General features: G+C 37.9%; 1 protein-coding gene across 3 annotated transcripts in view; it reads left to right on the top strand.

The window, feature by feature from the left end:
* MACROD2 (mono-ADP ribosylhydrolase 2) overlaps positions 1-24205 on the top strand; it is a 2303223-nt gene that overhangs the window by 2091903 nt on the left and 187115 nt on the right. For 2 of the 3 annotated variants that reach the window (XM_043982732.1, XM_043982731.1), the window contains exon 10: positions 8039-8122. The exons of the other annotated variant lie outside the window; for it this stretch is intronic. In XM_043982732.1, coding sequence (XP_043838667.1) covers positions 8039-8122 — 84 coding nt within the window. The remainder of the gene's footprint in view (positions 1-8038; positions 8123-24205) is intronic. 3 annotated transcript variants of the gene reach the window in all.

Raw genomic sequence — 24205 nt, 5'->3', positions numbered from 1 at the left:
GAAGCCAAGATTCAGATCTTCCTTTTGACTTCTCCCATAAGCAGCTGGCAAGTGGTTGTTGTTGGTTTTTTTGGGTTTTTTTGCATTCCATGTCACTGTCCAATCAGTGGGGACATCAGGATAAAGAGTGCTGATTCCAGATCCAGCCACTTTTTCTCTGTCACCACAAGGCTGATCACTGGGACCTTTAAAGCCACCTTTCCACTTCTTATGAAGACAGCTAGCTCAAAACTGGAGGTTTTGGACTCTGTGCTTTCCTTTTTATCTGATGATTGATAGTGGAGTGTTGGAATAGGCTCAAGGAAGTTCCCACCAATGGAAAGGTACTCTTCTGGAGGCTGCCATTAAGCCTCCTCCCCGCACCCTGGTTATCCTCCATCATTTCCTCTCCTTTGTAACACTTACTTCATAGTTCTTGCCCTCTTCTGTGTATATAATCCCAAGTTCAGGTAAATCTGTGCTCTGGAAAGAAAACTCAAGGGAGTTATACATCTTGTATTCTCCCAATAGAATTTGGGATCATTATGAATGGAATCTATTTTTTTGTTTGTTTGTTTTATCCTTATGTACCTACAGTGACTTGTATGTTTTAGGTTTTTAATAAGTGCATTTAGATCGGATGGGTTTGAACTGGACTGGTTTGGATTGTGATGAAGGAGGAAGAAGAGGAAAAGGAGAAACAGAGAAACAGAAATGGTCTATGGTATCTCTTTGGTCATGGACAGCTAAACTCTACCATGACCACAGCCAGGAAAAGAATTGCTACTGGCAGTTAGTTTTGATATGTCCATCATATCAATGAATACTGTTGTTTTAATTGATTTCTGTTAATAGGTAACAGAACAAACAAACAGGTCTTTCAACATCACTAAACTTTATTACAGGAAGAAATTTCTCTTCAATCTGCATCTTGGAACTACCATGTATCATATATCATGTATCATGTAAGAGATAGGTAGCACTAAGGAATTCACAAAGAAATTGCATTCTATTAAAGTACACTGACCCCACCAAGAAATCCATCCCATACTATGCATCCATCTTTAGCTTTACAATGTTAAACTTTGAACCTTTTAAAAGACAATGGGGGGAACAGATGCTTTTGCTAAATTCCTCACTTGTTGTTATGCTATTTTGAACAGATAAAGGATGGGTCACTCTGCTACAGCTGCAATAGTCAAAAAAAAAAAAAGATTGCTTCCTTCTTCCTCTTGGCTGTACTTTAGCCTCACACCCTGAATGACTTAAAAAAAATCTCCCTAGGGTTCAGTAAAGTGGGGAGGTGAGGACTGTTTTTGTTTTGTTTTGCTTTTGAAAAAGATGAAGCCATTAGTATAAGTTCCTCAAAGGCTGGGACTATTTGTTTTTGTCTTTTTCTTTAGAACCTAGTGCTTGAATGAATAAATTCAAATGTATATATTCAAATATTCAAATGAATAATGATAGATAACATTTATATAGAGCTTTTAAAATATCTCATTTTATCCTCGTTAACAACCTTGGTAGGTATATAATATTATCGCCATTTTACATGTGAAGAAACTGAGGCAGACAACAGTTAAGTGACTTGCCCAGAGTCATACAGCTAGCTAGTCAATGTCTGAGGCTGTATTTGATTTCGGGTCTTCCTAACTTCAAGCTCAGTTCTGTCTACACATTGTTCCATGAAGTTGTCACAGGTCAATGAATGAATGCAGATAATTAACTGGCTTAATCAGCTCTGATGTCATTCTGTTCTGGATTATCAGTCTGACCTGGTGTCCTTAAATTCCTTTTATCTGGTGCTCCAACATTTCTTCTAGACATGGATGGAGACTAACTCAACTAGATTGCCAGATGAGTGGGTTCACATCCTCTAAAACAACCCTAAGCAAACCAGATTCTATGAATGCATGCAGGGATGGAAATGTCACCTCATCTCTCCAAAGGTTTTAGGGATAGAATCTCCTGGATTGTTTGAACTCACCTCCAATCTCAGTAATTTCACCTTAGCCAAATTCCCAAATAAGTAGATTGAGCCAGACCCTGAGCTTTGGTCGCTTACGGTACTAGTATTAATAAGTGTCTGCTATGTGCCAGGCACTGTATTAAGCTGCAGGGATACAAAAAAACGTTTTTAATCTTCTCACAAGGAATTCACACTCTAAGGGGCAGACAACTTGCCAACAATTGTGTTTGTTTATATACAGGATGCATACAGGATAAATCAGAGAAGTCTGAAAGGAAAGGCACAAAGATGAAGGAGGACTTGGAAATGATGCTTACAGAATGAGGAACTTCAGTGAGATTTAAGTGAATCCAGGGAAATGAGGAGACAGAGATGTGGAGGGAGAGGGAGTAGTCAGTGAAAATGCCCAGAGTTGAGATGTAGAGTGTGATGTTTGAGAAACAGTAAGAGGATGAGTATCACAAAATCAGAGTACATGGATGGTAGGAAGGAATTAGAGGATTAGAAAGGTAGGAAAGGGCCAATTGATGAATGGCTTTAAATGCCAAATAGAGGATTTCATATATGATCCTGGTGCCAATAAGGAGTGACTAGAGTCTGGTGACTAGGGAGTAATATGATCAGACCAGTACTTTAGGAAGATCAGTTTGATAGCTGGGTTGAGATAATATTAAAGTGCAGAGACACTTGAGGTAGGAAGACCAATGAGAAAACTATTACAACCGTCAAAGTGTGAGGTAATGAGGGATTACACCAAAACAATTGATTGATTCCAACTTTATAAACTCCCAGTTTTTCTAAGAGTATTCCCTGTGGGATTATGTGCATGATTGCTATTTTTGTCTTTTTTAGATTTGTTTGTAGTATCTCTGTGCCCTGATACATGGTTGATTTTTTTTTTTTGCGGGGCAGTGGGGGTTAAGTGACTTGCCCAAGGTCACACAGCTAGTAAGTGTCAAGTGTCTGAGGCCGGATTTGAACTCAGGAACTCCTGAATCCAGGGCCAGTGCTTTATACACTGCGCCACCTAGCCGCCCCCTTCATGGTTGATTTTTTAAATCCCCATATAGTGATGAGAAATATGGATATTCTCTAGCAGTCCCATTTAGAACATTCCCTAACTCTTTTAACTTTACTTTCCCAAGCAAAACTTTCTTATTCTCCCCTTTTTCTGTTTGACTTATCTAAAACTGAGATAGAAATTGAACTCTTCTGCCACCTTAATGTTAATGTCTCTGAATTCTTTTGGCAGAAAGAGACAGTAAGGAAATAAGATTTGGCGGGGGGAGACATGGTAAACTAAGTTTTAGACATGCTAAGTTTGAGATTCTTATAATATATCCAGATGGAGCTACATGGAAATACTTGGAAATACAGGAATGGAGCTTGGAAGAGAAGTCAAGTTCCAATAAATAGATTCATTTATTCACATTTAGTAATTCTTGAATAAGCAGGCATCTGTTTAATAAACATTTATTAAATGTCTACTATGTGCTGAGCACTCCACTAGATCCTAATTTAGAAATCATACTCTCAGAAGTTATAGAAAAAAGCCTTAGGGATATAGGAAATAACATATGATTCAGTTAATAGGAGTATGCTTACTTAACTCTTCATTTTTTACCTCCTTCCAGGAACCAGAAAATAAGACTTTTTCCATGGATAATATTGAAGTTAGAATTAGAGGAGATAATCTCTCTTCTACAATCAGCAGGGCATCTGCTTATTCCTGCCTTCATTCAAAATGTAGAATAATACCCAGTTACTTCTGTTGTTTTAGAGACACTATGGCATATTGGAAAGTGTGCTAGACTTGGATTCAGGAAGATTTGGATTCGAATGCTGCTTCCAGCACTTAACTTGCTGTGTGACCAGGTTTAGTTTCAAAGGCTCAGTTTTCTCACATGTAAAATGCAGATAATAATACCAACTTCACAAGGTTATGTTTTTATAAGTCTTAAATTAAATAAAATGTCAAGTAAATGTGCCATAAACTTTAAAACAAAATACTATTGCATTACAATATCACTGATTGATATTCCAAAGAATTGTGTTTGTGTATGATGGATTTATAGTGCTATTTACTAAAGTTGAAACCAAGGTACAGAGATATTAACATCAGAGTTATATTTATTAATATAGATAATTCAAGACCAATGAACAATCTATCATAATTATTTGCCTCCCACAACATTCTCAAGTTGGCTGGAGAGAAATGTGATGACAGAACCTCTATTTTTTAATGTCAAAATCTCTAACAGATACTGGCTGGATGTCTCCTAAAATATGAATATTTAGCCTAAAATCCTAAATGAGGTATTTGATTATAAAGTTTATCCTCTTAAAAAAAAGAAATCCTGGTTCCTGGCTTTGGCTTTCTTTCCAGCCAATGGAGGGATCTCCACCATTGTGAAATACTCTTCTCTCAGCCAGGTACAGATGAGGCATTTTCCCCAGCAGGCAATGGTCAGAATCATCTCCCAATCTGATTGTAAATGCAGCTTTGGCCCATTTCGTGAACCCCTTTGAGGCAGTCATTGTCGTTTAGTGAGCTGCTACACAAGCAACTCATTTCTCCTTTTGCTGAACCTGTTCCGAAGGGTCAAAATCCATCTCCCCTGTGACAGCAGTTTGGGAGAGGGAGGAGGCTAATGTAGCCTCTGGCAGAGTTTTCACCTTGAAGAGCAAGTAATAGCCTTAGATGTTACTTGTAACCACAGAAAACTAAGCCACTTGCCTAAAGGGCTTAAAAGTCAATAACTTCAAACTTTTCATCAAATCTATTAAACTATTTCTCTCTTTTTTCTTTTTAAAAAGAAAAGAGGAATAACTTGAATTAGCCATTGTTTCAAAGAGTCAGTGACTTTAGCATCCTGCAACTATGTACCCGGGACACATTCCAATGTCACTGTAAAGGCTGACAGTGAGAATTCTATGTGTTCCCATAATAACTCTAAGGGAGGGGAAAGAAGTATTTAGAGTTGGGTGCAAAGGGAGTAAGTTGGAATAATTGGGTGAAACTGAGAAAGGGGAATTTGGGTTGAAGAAGAGGGAGGAAGAAAAAAAGCTTCTCAATGAGGTATCAGATCATGGCATCGGCTCCCACAAGCAGTGACCATAGTTACCTAAACTAGATAAAGTCATGGAAGTAATGATATACTAGGTGACCCGTCATCTGCTCTCGGAAAAGAAAAAATACTCCCAACTTCTTTTTGGCTTCTTTAACTTTACTGACACCATGAAGTAGGAAAAAAAAATTGTTTTTTTCTGTCTTTGGAGTAAGTCTACTCATCTAAAAACAGTACATACCCTGAAATTCTTGGATAAAAAAAAAAATGTTGAGGGGTGGCTAGGTGGCGCAGTGGATAAAGCACTGGCCCTGGATTCAGGAGTACCTGAGTTCAAATCTGGCCTCAGACACTTGACACTTACTAGCTGTGTGACCCTGGGCAAGTCACTTAACCCCCATTGCCCCGCCCCCCAAAAAAAATGTTGAGTCAATCATTGCAGTCTCCCTATAGACAGACATTGTGGAGAAGGTAATTATTAGTAGATTATGTTAATGGTCCCCTGCCCCTCCCCATTGGATGATATTCCTTTTCTGTTTCAAGAAAATGTCTGTTTGCCTGCTAGAAAGAGAGGTAGCATAGTATGGTAGAAATAGGGATGGATTGAGGTCAGGAGAAGCCAGGACCAGGACCTACCTACTACATTGATTACCACCTATGTTATTTTCATAAATCACTTAATCTTGAGCCTAAGTTTTCTCATCTGCAAAATGGGGATATGAAAAGCACCTTCCTTATAGCATTTGTTTTTTTTTCAAGCCTCCATAATTTACATAAAGTGGTTTCACACATCTCTAGAGTAAAATAAATTCTCTCTAGCTTTTAAAACCCCGTACAACTCCAATCTGTTTCCAGATTTATTGGACATTGTTTGCCTCCCATACTCTGTGACCCAAGAAAACTGGCCTTTTCTCTGTTCTTCTCACATGACACTCAATCTCCCATTTCTCTGCCTTTGTAGGACTGGAATGCACCTCCTCCTCATCTCCATCTCGTAGAATCCATATTTCCCTTAAGACAAAGCTTAAAAATCACCTTCTACATGAAAGCATCCCTGATCCCAATCACAAAGGTCCTCCTTCCCCAATTACCTTCTAGTTAACAATTTTGTATTTATTCTTGTCATGTTGTTCCATATATATTCACCTATTGTCATGTATCTCATTAGAATGTGAACCCATTGCAAGTAGGGATTGCTTCATTCTTTGTGTTTATATCTCCAGTGTCTGGGCCATAGAAGTGCCCGATAATTGCTTGTTGATTGATTAACTGACTTTCAAGCTTCAAAGTGCTATATAAATGCTAGCTGGTATTATATGAAAAACAAAAGACAAAAAAATTTGAAAAAGAAAAAGACAAGGTTTTATTAATCATGAGCACCCTGTTTCTTTTAGACTAAGAAGGAAAATCTGGAATATGTAGTAGGAGGAATATGTTCAGGGCTCCTACTTGTCATTTAATTTAGGGAAGGCAGCTTAATAACTTTATGCCTTCTATGCCATCTAGAGTGGTTTAAAGATTCACAAGAAAAGGGTTACATATACTTGGTTTATCATTGTAATTAACATGGCTCTATGGTGTCCACATACTTGAAAAATGGAGGAAGATCTCATTCATAAGATTATTGATTTATAGTCACAACATATCTTAGAAACAATTCTATCTAACTCCATCATAGTCCAGAGAAAACTGAAGCCAGGAGAGGGTTAAGTGATTTGTCTAAAGTCATACAGGTGACAAATAGGTTATGATTTGAACTGAACTCCTCTAAACTCCAATTTGACCATTCTTTCCACTGTACAATACTGCCATTCCCCCATTGATCTATAAAGAGCTCAAAACATTTCATCAGCCAATTTTGCATATGCTCAAATAAAGGGCTATGTTTCTCCTAGACAATCTAAAGTTCTCAGTTCTTTTGTATATTCCAATGCCAACTGAGATTCTATCTGAAAATTCTCTTCCTATCCAATAAGGTATAGTCTCTGGATGGTCCATATTTTATAGAATAACAATTAGATAGTTTCCTAACATATTTATTTCAGTTAATTGAAGATCTGTGGTTTAAATAATGTGACTATTCCCCCACATAAACAGCTCACAAACTCTCTAGACCTTAAGAGATGGTAACTTCATATAGCTGATGCTATAAAGATGCATCTTGCTGTAATTAGTTAGGGTTGTATCCAAGAGACATGCAACCTATCACCTCAACCATATTTGAAATCTCTTTAACTTAGTAAGATCCACTAGAGTTTGTACTTTGCTGACATAATCTTTGAGAAGCGAGGATCAACTCCAACTCACACTGAGATTTTGGAATAATACTTAATGGAAGACCTCTTGCTATATCCCTAATAAATTCTTGAATGCAATATAGGGTCTTTGTTTGAAATACATTTGAAGAGGCTTTTTCAACAACTATAGTTATGAATTCAATGTAAGCACTAGGCTCCATGCCTAAATTAGGAGGATAAAAAATTGAGATGGTTTGTCCATGTTTTAATTAGAATAAGAATAAGAAGGACAATGTGTCCTGGAACAGTCTGCTAAAGGGGAGTGAAATGGCTTAAAGACTTTTTAAAAAGAAGGATGGCGCTCCAGTTCATCTGGGTCTCCTTTAAGCCTTGGCTGTGATGCACATATACACTGACAACTCATAACAGATGTACAACCATGAAATCTTGAGCCAACTGATGTCTCTTTGAAGAGGAAAATTATTTTTACAAGGGACATTATGAGAGATACTAAAAAATGGGGAAAAAATAATAACCCTTCATGTGTGATTTCACATATGTGGGAAATATTCATTCTGGCTAAAAGGCGAGTGCTCTCAAGCCTGCCAGTTCTGCATTGGTATTTGTCAGTGAAAGCAGATCTACACAGCCAGAGTTCAGTGGAGCCCATTTCAATGGATGATGCTGTAGTAGGTTGCTGAGAAGGAACCTGCTGTAGGTTTGAACATGTCACAGTCTTCTGGTAAATATGTCAATAAGAATTTATTAAATCTTTGTACTTTCAGAGGGATTAGAAGCAAAGGGCCTCTCTCCTCCTCCCAAGAAGAGCAAAGCAAAGAAGTCAGAAAGTGTGAAAGAGTCTAATGAGGGTATGTGCCATTCATTCTTTCCCTAAAACCACCTAGCCATTGTTTATTAAAAAGAAAAAAAAAAGATGGATCCCTTTTTCATTTTTTTAAACTGGACAGGATGTGCTCAATTTTTAGTCAGTGCTAGTATACCATTCATCCCCTTCAGGAGCCTGTAGATAAACTAAGATTATCATCTGTCTATAACTTAATAAATACTTTTTTTTGTTGTTTCTGAATTGCTTGCAGCATTATCCCCCAACACACAAACACACCCTCCTTTAATCCCCAATGTAAGGATAAACATCAGATAAAGATTTCTTTTTTTAAGGGTGTTTTTTTTAAAGCAAATAAAAAAAGAGCCATGTTTCCAGTATGATGTATTTTCTCTTTCTGCAAAGTGGAAAATTACAGGTTATCTTTACAAGTAACATTGTCTGAAATCGTGTGATGGTTAAGGTCAGGATCAATACACATTGCCCAATGACTAAGCTATTGGCTTATTGGGATAATTTGTTCTTCTCTTGAACACATTCCCAGAATTGAGATACTGCAATGGATGATGAAAATGCTTCCTGCTGAGTACTTTATTTTGTTTTGCATTGACTGAAGAGTCCATATTTTACTCTAGTCTGTAAAGGAAGGCAGCATGGAGCAGTGAAAAGAGTTATGGATTGAAATCTGGAAGATCTGGGTTCAAATCCTGGATCTGACACTTTCTAATTGCATGACCCTTGGGTAAATCAGTTTGTCTTTTGGGGACTCAGTTTCCTCCTATGTCAAATGAGGCAATTGGGTTAGGTGGCTTCTAAGGTCTTTTCTATCGTACCTCTATGTCTATGAACTTGAAAATAAACATCTTGCTTTTGGAAAGTCTAAAACTCTTTTGGGTAACCAGAGTATTGTTTAGGGTTCCAGAAGAAAGAACACTAATGAAATGTAGCCTGACTAGGCTAATACTCCTCTGAAAAAAACCTTAATAAGGAATCTATGGTTAATTCCCTAAAAACGTGCTAGACATTAAGTGGTTTGTGGCTGCTAGGTGATAGAGTAGATAGAGCAGTACTCTTAGAGCCAGGAAAATCTGGGTTTAAATCTAACCTCAGACGCTTACTAGCTATGTGACCTTGGGCAAGTCACTTAATCCCTATTTGCCTCAGCTCCTCATCCAAAATATAGGGCCACATTGTAGAAAAAAATGGCAAACTCCTCCGGTGTCTTCACCAAGAAGAACCCCTGGACAAGAGTGGATTAAGAATTCATTCATTTCTTCACTCATTTATATATTTATTCAAGAAATATTTATTAATCCCTGAGGGACAATAAAAGGAAAAAATAGACTAGAGCCTTTATCTCCAAGAGAATTATCATCTAATAGAAAATTTTGTATGTAGAACAACAACTAATTCAAAGTGGAAATTGATATATGCATGAGAAGTTTGAACAAGGTGCTATTAGAGTTTATGTGAGGATGATGTCACTTCTGACCAGAGGGATGAGGAAAGATTTCATCAAAGAAATGGCATCTGAACTGGTCTTTGAAGACTAGGGATGATTTAAAGAGGTGATATTAGGATGGGAGGAGGATCAAGAAGAAATCATAGGATGACTAGAAGAGATATCAGAGAACTTGTAATATAACTCCCTCATTTGACAGATGAGGAAAGTGAGGCCTAGGGAGAATAGGTGGATTGCCCAAAGGCACCCAGCATTCTAGGCACTGGGAGAAGTATAAACAAAGGCAGGAAGACATAGGATGTGTTTAAGGAGAACAAGTTTTCCATTTCTACTTTAGTGGAATATGGGAGAGAAATGAGCCTATAAAGGCCAAAAAGGTAACTGCAGATAAATTATGGTTCACCATGAATGCAAAGCTAAGGAGTCTAAACTTTTTTGATAGGCCATGGGAACTGCTTAAAGATTTTCAAGGTGTTTAATGATGTGATAAAAGCTATCAATTAGGGACATTATTCTGACAATGGCATATAGGGTGGCTTGGAGGGAGAGAGACCAGAATTGAAGAAACCTGTGAGGAAAATAGCCTCTGCTGAGTTTTCTTCCAACTCTGAGATTCTGTGACTGGGTACCAACTATGACTGACTTACTAGCTGTATGACCTTGGGTGAGTCACATCGCCTTTGTGATCCTCAGTAATCTAATCTGTAAAATGGGTCTCAGCATGCCTGTTACACAGACTTTTTGTGAGGAAAGTGCCTTATGAATGAGAGAGTCCTCTACATGTGAGCTTTTCCTCTTGAGCTCTCTGTTGGTGAGGGTGAGCCAGGTATAAACATTAAGTTGCCTTTCCCCTGGAGAGTCTCATCCTTCACATTCCTTCACATCAAAGGTATATCATCCTTCAAAGGTTTGGTTTTTTCCCCATTGAGAACTGCTCTTTTGCCCTTTCAGCTTGTCATGTTATGGGTGATACACTGAAGAGTGTTTTCCTCATAACATGTTATTATCAAGGGAACCCCTGCAAGTTACTCTTTTTCCCAAAATGAAATGCTTTACTCTCCACCAAAGTAAGTTACTTTTTGAAACGTCTTCACAGTGTGAGCTGGTGATGTGCCTCCACCTGCCCAACCCTGGTGTCTGAAGAATCAGCGTGAGTCATAAAGACTAAGGAGATAATCCCATTCACTTTAGACAAGACTGGGGACATCATGGTGTCAGTCACTTCACAGCTACATGTAAACAATGAGCATGTCCTTGAAACCCCAGGGATGGCTTTGTTTGAAGTGTGGAGAGATAGTCTTTCCTAAACTGGTCATTGGGCCTATTTTACAATGAGAGAAAGAGAGACAAAGAGAGAAAGAGAGAGACAGACAGACAAAGAGATAAACAGAGAGACAGAAGGGGAGAGACAAAGAGAAAAATAGACAAAGAAAGAGAGACACAGAGCCACAGAGACAGACAGAGAGAAACAGAGAGACAGACAGACAGAGACAGAGGGAGAGAGACAGAGAGAAAAAGAGAGACAGAAGAGAGAAACAGAGACAGACAGAGACAGAGGGAGAGAGGGACAGAGACAGAGACAGAGAATTTGGTCATTTTATTTATAGTTCACCTTCATTCTCCACTGCTGCTCTTTCTTTTTTTTTTATGTATGAGGTATTTTATTTTTTCCATTACATGTAAAGATAGTTCTCAACTTTTGTTTATACATGCTTTACAATTTCAGATTTTTCTCCCTCCCACCCCTCCCTCCCCCCTCCCCTAGACAGCAGGTAATCTGATATAGGTTATATCTATATATCTCTATACATATACATATAGATATATATATATATACACACACACATATATACACATAATAACATTAATCCTATTTCTGCATTAATCCTGTTACAAGAGAAAGAATCAGAGCAGTGATGCAAAACCTCAAAATAGAAAGAAAGAAAAAAACCAACAGCACCCAAAACAAAAGAAATAATATGGTTCAATCAGCATCTATACTCCACAGTTCTTTCTTTCTTTTTTTTTTCTTGGATTTGGAGATCCTCTTCTATCATGAGTTCCCTGGAACTCTTCTGTACCATTGCATTGGTGAGAAGAATATAGTCCATCACAGTAGGTCAACACTCAATGTTGATGATACTGTGTACAATGTTCTTCTGGTTCTGCTCATCTCACTCATCATCAGCTCACGTAAGACCCTCCAGGTTTCTCTGAACTCTTCCTACTCATCATTTCTTACAGCACAATAGTATTCCATTGTATTCATATACCACAACTTTTCCAGCCATTCCCCAATTGATGGGCACCCCCTCAACTTCCAATTCCTTGCTACCACTTAAAGAGCACACTGCTGCTCTTTCAATGTTGGATTACCATTGTGACAGGTAAAACTAAATGTGTGTGGTCATCCTACCTGTCCCCTGTACAACAGTTTAACAGTTTAGGTATTAAACATTTATTAAAATAAATTAGAGGTTAACAAAGAGAAAAGGTGTTTCTGAAGGAATAGGAAAACCCTAACTACCTCAACCACTCTTGGTTCAACTGCCAACCTCACGAGGTTCCCACCACCAACTAGCAAAACCAACTACCTTACACACTGTTTCAAGCTGATTAGTTGAGAGTGTTCTCATGCTCACTCAGCAGGGGGCCCCTGATAATAATATTCTCACACCATGATGAAACCAACATTTGTGCTTAGCTACAAGCAGGTACCCTCAGAAAAGTGGAAAACAGACTCATTCAGGATTATCTGTGACACATAATTGTATAAAATATTCAAGTTAGAAAAAAAGCTACAGAGATCACTTAGTCAAACATTATTCGTTCATTCAATTTATCTATCTAGATATCTATTTGATCATCATTTGCTTGTTCTTTCATTTATTTATTTGCATAAGGTTCATTCATTCAACTATTTATTTATTTATTTGTGTTTATTTGTTTTTTACCAGGCAATGAGGGTTAAGTGACTTGTCGAGGGTCACATAGCTAGTAAGAGTCAAGTGTCTGAGACCAGATTTGAACACAGGTCCTCCTGAATCCAGGGTCTGAGCTTTATCCACTGCACCACCTAGCTGCCCCAGTCAAACCTTATTTTAAAAATAAATTTTATTGATATCTTTTATCTTATATCTCCTAAATTTCCTCCTATATCCTACTTCCATGCACTTCCCAAAGACCTTTCTCATAAAAATGTTTTTGTGTTTTAAAATAAAATTATCAAAGAGAAAAATCAGTGAAACTAATTGATATTTTAAAAATCTGACAAGATATGTAAATATCCACACCCTCAGAACCTATCCCCACCTCTGAAAAAGGTGTAATAAGAGGTGTCTCCTCTTATCTCTTCTTTGGGATCAAGCTCACTTACTCACTCTGTCTCTCCATTTCTGTCCCTGTCCCTGTCTCTGTCTCTGTCTCTGTCTCTCTGTCTCTCTCTCTCTGTCTCTATCTCTCTCTCTGTATCTCTGTCCCTGTCTCTGTCTCTAGCTCTCTCTGTCTGTCTCTGTCTCTCTCTGTGTGTCTGTGTGTGTGTTTCTGCACCAGTAATTTCCATTTTTTTGTGGTCACTCTTTCTATTTACATTATTGTGGTCGTTGTGTTTGTTTTCCTGTTTCTCCTTTCACTTTTCCTTAGTTCACTTAAGCCTTTCCATGTTTCTCTGTATTAGTCATTGCCACTATATCCTGTCTGGTTGGCAAGGTAGTGCAGTGGATAGAGTACCAGGCCTGGAGTCAGTTCAAATCTGGCCTCAGACACTTACTAGCTTTGACCCTGGGCAAGTCACTTTACCCTGTTTGCCACCATTTCCTCAACTGTAAAATAAACTGGGGAAGAAAATGGCCAAACCACTGGAGTATCATTGCCAATAAAACCCTAAATGGGATCAATAATAGGATACAACTGAAATGACTAAACAACAACAAAAAGATATTTCCCATAGTACAGTAGTATTCCCTTACATTCACGAACCACAGTTTGTTCAGTCATTTGATTGTCCATTGTTCTTGAAGAGGACCATGACATCAGGGTGATGTCATGACTTGCAATGAATAGGATTTATGCAAGACAGAACTGTGCAAAGTCAGCAGCCTCACTCTCTCCTCCAGAGTCAGCCCCAGATTGTTTTTGTTTTTGTTTTTTAAGGCAATTCAGGTTGAGTGACTTGCCCAGGGTCACACAGCTAGTAAGTGTCTGAATTGAGATTTGAACTTGGGTCATCCCAACTTCAGGGCCAGCATTCTATTCACTGCACCACCTAGTTGCCCCTCTCAGTTCTATAATTCACCATCCAAGCCTCTTCCTCTGAATTCAGTAATAGAGCATTTTATGGTTTAAAAATCATTTTCTTCGTAATAAGCACAACATAGTGGGAAAAGTTCTAGACCCAATAAGGAAACACAAGTTTGAGGTTTTAATCCCTTCTCTGATACTGGCTGTGTGACCACTTAAGTTCTCTGAGCTTTAGTATTTCCGCATGTAAAAGTAGGAGGATGGACTCTCTTGGGTTCTTTCTCGCCCTATCATTTTAAAGTAGCTAGCTCAAATACTATTTTCCTCATTTCATATGAGATAAAAATGAGTTGCCTGAGAAGGTTAGGTTAAAAGAATGCTCTGCTTCTCCTGAATTTGCTTGTTCCTCCAACCAGCTGGACCAATGGATACCACTGGCGACACATTGCAGACTACAGGAATCCCTTGCTTCACTTAATAAATGATTCCTACAAAGCTGGCTATAAATTGCTTTTTTAAAAAATAAAGAAGAATCTATCGTATTTCTCCAATTTCCCAGCTTCCATTTTAATACTCAGAGAGTTATACCCACAAGGGCAAAAATTTACCTATTGTGCACTGTGATCATCATTAGGCTGCACCAGTGCTTGATGGCAGTCACAATCTAATAGTGTACTTCTCCTGAGTAGCACTTCCCTGAGTTCAGAATTTCTACTTGATCATCAGCTGTTTCAGGGTTCCATCTCCCCACTGCCAGTAAGACCTCCTTCTTAAACTCCTTAGGGATTGTTTTCTCTAGTGAATTGTTGTACCTCCTTTTCCATTTAGCCAATTCTACTTTTTAAGGAGTTTTCTTTTTACCATTTTTGTGCTTCCTTTTCTAAGCAGTTCACTTTTTTCTTTTTCTTCTTTTTTTCTTTTCTTTTTTGCAGGGCAATGAGGGTTAAGTGACTTGCCCAGGGTCACACAGCTAGAAGGTGTCAAGTGTCTGAGGCCGTATTTGAACTCAGGTCCTCCTGAATCCAGGGCCTGTGCTTTATCCACTGCGCAACCTAGCTGCCCCTAGTTGACTTTTTTAAATGATTCTCTTGCATGTCTCTCATTTCTTTTCCAAATTTTTCTTCTATATTTCTCATTTGATTTTCAAAATCCTTTTTGACCTTTTCCAGGAGGACTTGTTGAATCTGAAACCAATTCCTATTTCTCTTTGAGGCTTCACATGTAGGTGTTTTGACATTCTTGTCCTCTTCTGAGTTTGTGTTTTGTCACTTGTGGCCATAGTAACTTTTCATAATCAGGGCTTTTTAGGGGGGGTTGCTCATTTTCCATCCTATTTTTTGAGGCATTTAAATTTAAACTCTGCTCCTGAGGTACAGAGGGTACTGTCCCAAGATTCTTGTACCAGGGACCAAGGGGCTGGTCATTGGCTTTCTGGGCCAAGGCCTATGGGCACTGGTAGCTTACCTGTTGGACAGGGGTCACCTGGAATAGTCTAGCCACCTGTGCCAGGCCTGACCATTAGCTTGCTGCATCGCTACTGGAGGCCTCACCACTGGCCTGCTGTACGACTGGCCTATTGAGCTGGGACTACAGGGCCTCCGTTGCTGTTCCAAACTGAGGCTAGAGGCCTCCTGCTGGCTTGCCTGAATACCGCCTATGCTGGCCTACACTTCCCTTTTGTCCAAGTGAGACAGACCTTTCCTGCATTCCTAATTTATCTTGGGCTGGAAAATTTTTTCACCTCATCCTTTTGTGGGTTTTGTCACTCCAAAATTCATTCGGAGGAATAATTTGACATTGTTCCAAGGGAAATTGGGGAGAGCTCAGGCAATTTTCTGCCTTTTCTCTGCCATCTTGTTAAGCTTTTTTAGACCATCAAAATATATCTCGTGTTTAGAGATTTGTTCCCTGCATACTCAAAGCTCCCAAACTTTCCTCCCTTTTTCCTTTTTGACTGGGTGTTTACAAGGTGTTATTAGTGCTGAGCTTCCAGGGCCCAGTCCTCACTTCACACATGGTCAGGACCTGTGATTTTACTGGGGTAGGAAATTCACCATGGGAAATTCCATCTGCCAGTGGAGATCAGTACCTGCTTAGCAACTTAAGAGCTTTAGAGAGGTACCTGATGCTCTGAGAGATGAAATGACTCGCCCAGAGTCTCATAGGATATGTCTTGGGCAGGGCTTGAACTAAGTGATCTTGTCCCTTAGGACAGCTCTTTAGCAACACCTCCATGCTACTGACCACAGGGAGCTACACTGCATTCATGCTACACCTCCACTTAACATGGTCTCCTGAAAAATCCCTTAAGTTTGAGGCTTCCAGTGTTGTAAATGGGATCCATTCCTTGCCAGATAAATTTGGATAGTTAAACATGGAATAAATGCTTTTTGACTGATTGAATTTGCTTGTAACAAGGGACTCCTACACACAAGCTCACATACCGGCTTTGGGAATAGAAAGGGCCGATTAACAGCTAGTGATTTTAGCTGTCCGTATTCTGCAAATCACTCTGACAGAGCATATGACAGATGGGGGAATCATCACAGATACACTGTTTATAACACCCTACCACCCCACTGACAGGACCTTACCCTGGCATTGGCTTGCTCCAAATATGGCGTCCTTCCATAGTACACACACAGCAGCATCCACTGCTATTAACTGGGAAACCTTTCCATAGGACCACAGAATTTTTAGCTGGAAAGGACTTTAGAGGTCATCTCCTTCCAGTTCCATCATTTTTACAAACGAGGAAACAGGCCCAGAAAGTTCCAGTCATTTGCCAGTAGATTGGAAATTCCTTAAGAAAGGAAAGAAAGGGGGCAGCTAGATGGTGCAGGGGATAAAGCACTGGCCCTGGATTCAGGAGGACCTGAGTTCTAATCGGGCCTCAGACACTTGACACTTACCAGCTGTGTGACCCTGGGCAAGTCACTTAACCCTCATTGCCCTGCAAAAAAAAATAAATAAATGATGATGACGATGATATTGATTCAAGAAAGAAGAGAAAGAGTTTGGTTTTGTTTGTTTTGCTTTGCTTTGCCTTACAAACCCCCAAACCAACTCAGTACCTTTTAAGATAACAAATGCTTGTTGAAGTGAATTGCCCCAGCCACATAGGCAAAAAGGAACAGAGATGAGATTTGAACCCTGGTTCTCTTAACTTCAAATCCTACATTCATTCTATCATATACTATTATTGCTATTAGTGTGTGTGTGTGTGTCTGTGTGTGTGTGTGTGTGTGTGTGTGCATGTTTTTAATTTCAGCACAGCTGTCAGATGCAGCCTGTTAATCTTCCAGGGCTTGAGAGCAATTGATTGTTATTTACTAGGTAGCATTGATATGAATTTACAGTCGTCTGAGTTCCATATATGGTGTCTATCCCCAAATGCTGGAAGGGGAAAGTAAATAATATGACAGCAGAATGCTTGTATGGTCACAGAGCAGAAATAGCCTGGGGTCTCTGAGTTTTAAGCTCCAGAGTGGATTTTGCTGATATCAAAATAAGCAGGATCTTTATTGCAGAATGTTATCAGTTTGGTCCACAGAATTAGCTTTTCCTTATTCAATAACCAAGCTCTCCGGTGCTTAGGGCATTGGACTAAAGTTAGAGTCATGAGTCCTTATGATGGGGGAGGGGAGGGGGAAATTCATGGATTCTTTGTGGAAAATAAGTTAAAATCAGATGTGTCTGGCATTTGTTTCTACTGTGCATATCTTTGTATGTGTGCCTGTCAAACAATCACAATTCATTTATTACGTTCTTACTACATCCCTGATACTGTACTAGGTATTCTTTACTATTTTAAGATGGGAAGCCACCTAATATGCAACCTGAATAAAATTCTGTACACCTGGTTCTGGAGCAAGGTGGTCATTTGGTTACTATGTATTATAAACATACCCCTCTTTCTGATATTGAGAAAAATTAAAGAAGTAGAATTTCCTGCCATTAAGGAATCTCTATATTCAAATATATATATATATATATATATATATATATATATATATATATATATATATATATATATATATATATATATATAAAATTAAATCAAAATATGTGAATTTGTATGTATATCTATGCGTGTATATATATATATATATGTGTGTGTGTAGATATGTATGTATATGTGTATATACTACACAGAGAGTTATCCCTTCCATTTCATGGGGGTTAGGGTAACTGTACTCCCATAATCTGGAAAACCATGTAAAATTTTTTGACCCTCCCTTTATACCAGAGAAGAAGTCTGAATTATTATGGTATTAAAAGATACAATATGTTGGTATTCTATAATACTATAATATGGTTTGTGCATTTCTGAGTTTCTAAGCTTTTTGTGTGTGTCAGCTGCTGGCCTTCACAAATGGCTTCCACAAAACTCCCCCAAAGTTCCCATTTAATATCTTATGCTGACCCATGATATAACAAAACTATGATGGGTAAAGTCATGAGGTGGAAAAGATAACTGAATACATACACACACATTTATATACACACACATACACATATATGCATTGCTAGATTTATGTGTGTATATGTATATATATACATGTATGTTTCTATTTATAATATATATTCAAAAATTGACTAATAAATATGGGAAATCTGGTCTTTTGGTACTGGATTTGCTGATTAGCAGAGAGTTAATGATTAAGGGTGAAACTATTTTACTTAAGTTATACCATTGTTTGGTACAAAATACACATTTTTTCATAAATTGTTTCTATTGTTTCCAGATATTTGAATTATATTTCATTCTTTGAAAAATGTAACTTTACCTGTCTGGTTATTTTTCAATACAGAAAACAAAACAAAACAAAACATTAGGTTCCCTCAATGCACATTGTAATGTTTTATACATATGTTATCATTTCTAAGCAGCCATGATAAATATATGAAATAAACATATGATTATAATTAAGATAGAAACATTCAAGTTACATGAAATGAAACCACTCAATTATTATAAAAAAAGTTTCCCTATATTCCAACTTCATGACAGCATCACAAGTATAATGACCACTAGGCCTAATATGGGACTGTTGTAACTTCCAAACCACTGGTATCTTTGCCATCAAACCTTATCTACCCCAATACTCATTTTCCAGCCAAAGTCTCCAAAACTATGTAACTGAATTCAATAACATGATCTCCAGGGCAGTGGCTTGGGAGACTATAGTTGGTAGATGAGTAATCGCTGTAAATATTTTGGGGTAATTTTGATATGTCCTTTGTTGTTTTATGTTGTTGTTGCTGTTGTTGTTTTAGTAGATCATGGAAATACTGAAGATATGGTTTAACTAGATTTTAGCAAAACCTGTCATCAAATTCCATGAACTTTTTTTCTGTTTTTAGTATTTTATAACTATTTCGAGTTTCCTTTATAATCCTATGTTCTTCATTTTATGAGTATAAAAATATTACTCTCTGTGCATGCCTTTTGACCCAAATATACCACTAGTAGATCTATATCCCCAAAAAATGTTTTAAGAAGGGGAAAATGACCTATCTGTATTAAATTATTTATGGTAGCTCTTTTTTTGTGGTAGCAAAGAATTGAATATTGAGGAGATGTCTATCATTTGAGGTATGGTTGCGTTATAGCAATGCAATGGAATACTATTGTACTATAAGAAATGACAAGAAAGATGATTTCAGAAAAATCTGGAAAGACATAGGTGAACTGATACAGGGCAAAGTGAGCAGAACCGGAGAAATATAGTAGAAAATAACAGCAGTAATATATAATGATCAACTCTGAAGGATTTAGCTATTCTCAGCAATACAATGATTCAAGACAGTTCCAAAGGTCTCCTGAATAAAAATGCTATCTCCAGAAAAAGAACTGATATAATCTGTTTGTTTTTGTTTGTTTGTTTGTTTGTTTGTTTTGTGGGGCAATGAGGGTTAAGTGACTTGTGCAGGGTCACACAGCTGGTGTCAAGTGTCTGAGGCTGGATTTGAACTCAGGTCCTCCTGATTCTAGGGATATAATCTGAATACAGGTTGAAGTGTGCTATTTTTCACTTTATTTTTTCAATTTTTTTTTTGCGGGGGGGGTCTGTGGAATTTTTTTACAACATGATTGCTATGGAAATGTTTTGCATGATTGTACATGTATAACCTATATCAAACTACTTAATGTCTCAGGGAAAGAGGAGGAGAGAAAGGAAGGGAGAGAATTTGGAACTCAAAATTTTTAAAAATGAATGTTAGAAATCATTTTTACATTCAAATGGGAAAAAGTAAAATATTATTCCAAGAAGAGATTTATAAACTTCACTAGACTGCCAAAGAGGGAAAAGACATAGAAGAAGTTAAAACCCCTTGAATTAGAGCTGTCTGTAAGTCATTTAACCCCTATTGCCCCGCACCCAAAAAGAAAGAAATACTGGGCTCTCCCTTTTGGGGTGGGGGGAGAGTTTCAAGGAAAAACTGGATGAGGATTATTGGAAATGTTTTAGAGGCTATTATTATTGAGATATATGCTAAGGTCCTTTCTTCTTTTTGTTTTTTGTTTTTGTTTGTTTTCGTTTTGTTTGTTTTTTTGCAGGGCAATGAGGGTTAAGTGACTTGCCCAGGGTCACACACCTAATAAGTGTCAAATGTCTGAGGTAGAATTGGAACTCATGTCCACCTGAATCCAGGGCTGGTGCTTTATCCACTGTGCCACCTAGCTGCCCCCACTGAGGTCCTTTCTAACTCTGAGATTCTGCGATTTGGAGATTATGAGCATGGTTTTTCTATCACATCATGTTTCAATGAAAGGTCACAGCAGTACAAAGCATGACATACAATAACCTATGCAATTATATATGATAAAGGGGGCACATCTTTTAAGCTTGCTCCTCAAGAAGTAAAAAGAACATTTGGCTTATACATGGAAGTAGTTTTATCTTGCCCCTTCAAATATTAATGATCTCTCTTGTTATGTTAGAGACAATACTTCCCTGGGCTATTGGACCATTGATGGAATACACCAAACACTGACTGCAAGGTAGACTTTTCTCTCTACCCCTACTTCTTTCTCTGTGTATTTACCTATCAGGTAGTTTACTGTTCTGTTACTGACTGGACAAGAAGGGACATTCTATCTTTAAGAATGCCAGGCAGCATTCCATGCATTATATTCATAAGCAGCTTCTTTAATTTAATTTTTTTTGACAAGTGCAGCGAAGGGTAAAATCAGCCAGTCATAATTTTGACTCTGCCATCACTCAGATGTGCTTAGTGATTGACCAGCTTAGGGGAAAAAAAGTCAGGTGTGAAGAAAAGAAGCTTTTTCTTTGAGATAACAATGTCTTGTCTTATCCTTTGCATTTTGAAATGCTCAAAATCTCTAGCAAAAAATAAAATGTAAATAGCCACCCTGAGGATCAGAATTCACAGAAAGATAATTTACATTATGTAAATACCACATAGGATGGACCTGCTTTGGTGACACTCCAAACTGGGCCTCAGGTTAGGGCTGTGCTGGAAATCCTTGGTAGAACCCAGACTGTTTCAGTTCTTACATCTGCCTCTTAAGTTCTCATTGTATCTAATCCTAACAGTAACTCTTAGCAGCAAGCAGACATGACCTGAACTATGCAGAATACATGGGAACTTCTATTCAGGGAACAAGGAACCCAGTTTTGGGGCCCATCTCTGTGGTTGCATGAAAGAAGTATCTGGGGATGGCACAGAGGATAAAGCACCAGCCCTGGATTCAGGAGGACCTGAGTTCAAATGCGGCCTCCCTCAGACACTTGATACTTACTAACTGTGTGACCCTGGGCAAGTCACTTAACCCTCATTGCCCTGAAAAAAATTAAAAATATATATATATATACACATATATATGTGTGTGTGTGTATACACATATATATACATATATATGTGTGTGTATATACACATATATATACACACATATGTGTGTGTGTGTGTGTGTGTGTGTGTGTGTGTGTGTGTATATATATATATATATATATATATATATATATATATATATATATATATCTCTTGGGCAGCTGTGTCCTAGTGAGGGCCCTCCCCAGAGATCATTGATACCTTAGCTAGACAGAATAAGATCCTTTCTATTGAGGGATTTTTAAGAACATTTATTTTTATGGGGAGGAGAAACAAAGGAGCACTGTAAGCTGAAATAAAAGAGAGTAGAGTGTCATAGGGCTACGGATGAGGAGACTAGATGAGTTAAAGGTGTTTTGGGGTCTTTTTACACAATTTTTCTATTGGATATTCCAATTTTCTATTGGATAATTCCTCCTCATGGCCTCACATCAGTTCAGACCAAAATATACACTTTCCCTTCAAACTAAGTGCCTAAAAAGGAAGAACAATAGTGTTCTTAATAGCATTGATAAGATAGGCAATATCCAGAAAAGGCCAACCAGGATGGTGATGGTCCTATGGATTAGTTCAAGAACCTGTTTAGCCTAGAAAAGGCAAAATTTAGGAGAGGTGAGAGGGGAGAGAGGGGAAGGTGTGGCCCAGCCAGCTGCCTGAAATGTCAGGTGAGAAGGAGAAGTTGTTCTATAAAGTCACAGGGATAGTGAGTGGAGCCCCTGGACAATTGATCAACTTTCTGGCCACCATAAAGAAACTGGATATGATCCCTTTTGTTTAGAAAGGAAGTAAATATTTTTTAAATTCATACTCTGTGCCAGGCACAGTGCTAAGTCCTTTAAATTAGGTGTCATTATTATCCCTACTTTATAGATGACGTAATAGAGGCAGGCAGAGGTTAAGTGACTTGCCCAGGGTCACACAGCTAGTAAATGTCTGAGGCCAGATTTGAAATCAGGTCTTCCTGATGCCGGGTCCAGTGCTATATCCACTTTACCACCTAGTTGAACTTTTTTTGTAGCATAATCTTTGTTTCTGGAGAGAAATAATCATAGAGCATTTGCCATATGCCATCACATGCAGAGATGGCATTTAGAGGGTCATAGCTTTAGATGCTACTTTTTGAGCAGCAAAAAAGTTTTTTTTTAAATGTTTCCTACAGCTTTTGCTGTATTTTATTTCAAAATATCAGTGTTATGTTGTAACAAACCATGATTTTTAAAGACTTTAAAACCAACTCTCTACACCAGAATTGCATAGATACTAAGTATAGTTTCCAAACACCTTTCCATAGTACTCCTATTTTCTCCTAAGCCTTGTCACACAGGACCCATAAGAGTCAATTCTAGAAAATAACCTTATCTCCAGAGATATTATTGCTTGAAAAATATTATACAGCTCTATTCCCATTAGGCAAAACCTCTGCTAGGGCCACTGGAATTATATTTCCCATTCTCCATCCTTGCAAATCCCCATTGGCCATAAATAATCTCTGTTGTTACAGGCATTAAGGTACACTTATCCTCTGAAACAAAACAAAACAAAAATTTGCGTGGCAAAAAATTTGGAGAGGTCAGAGACAGATAGTATATGTACATGTCAATAATTTTCTAAGTATTCAATGTGCTGAAAAATGCTGAACCCTGTAGAAGGTGGGTGTATACTCACTTTTCATTTGAAAACAGAAAGAAACAAATTCTCCTGGGTGCTTACATCAGCCTGGAGAGTGAAATAGTTTGAGGAAAATCACCTACCCAAAGGTCAGGTTTGTTTTCTTTTACACCTTTGGGTCTGGTACTGCTTTGGTCATTACTTAGCATATTGTACAAAATGAATTATCTGGTCAACAGTCAATGGTGGGATGATCTAGTTTGTTGTTTTTTTTAAATTTCATTTAAAATCAAACTTCTATTATTATTGACTTGGATGTAATCTAGACCTGTGATTTCACTGGCATAAGGAATTTCAAGATGTAGAATCTCCAGTCTCTGGAATAGATTGACAAACTGTCTGGAATAGGATCAGAGAGGTGTTGGAAGTAATGGCTATCATTTATATAGTGTTTTAAGACTGTCAAAGTGATTTACACACATATAGTTGCATATATATATATATATATATATGTAAAACCTGTTACATATGTTTGTATGTATATGTATAATCTTATTCAATCCTTACAACAATAGTATCTACCCTCTAACATAGCTACTATTATTATCTCTATTTTAGAGAACAGGAAACAGGCTGAGAAAAGTTACATGACTTGCTCAAGATCCTATAGCAGTGTAATTGTGTGGGGTAGGATTTGAACTCAGCCCTTTCAAATTTCAAGTCCAGCACTTTATCCACTGTACTACCTAGCTACCTTACTGGTCCCAACTTAAGAACTGAGCTGTTTTCTATAGTCTAAGATCCACTGTGGCATAAGAAGAGTAGAAGCCTGTCAGTAGACTTGGGGCCAAGGACTTGTCAGTACACATTGGTGAGAGTATAGCCACCCCAAAATCAATCATTATTCAAAGATAATTTTTTTAAAAGCCTATCAATTAG

The sequence above is a fragment of the Dromiciops gliroides genome, chromosome 2 (assembly GCF_019393635.1).
Source record: "Dromiciops gliroides isolate mDroGli1 chromosome 2, mDroGli1.pri, whole genome shotgun sequence".
NCBI classification, from domain to species: Eukaryota; Metazoa; Chordata; class Mammalia; order Microbiotheria; family Microbiotheriidae; genus Dromiciops; species Dromiciops gliroides.
This window is presented reverse-complemented; position numbering and strand designations above follow the sequence as displayed.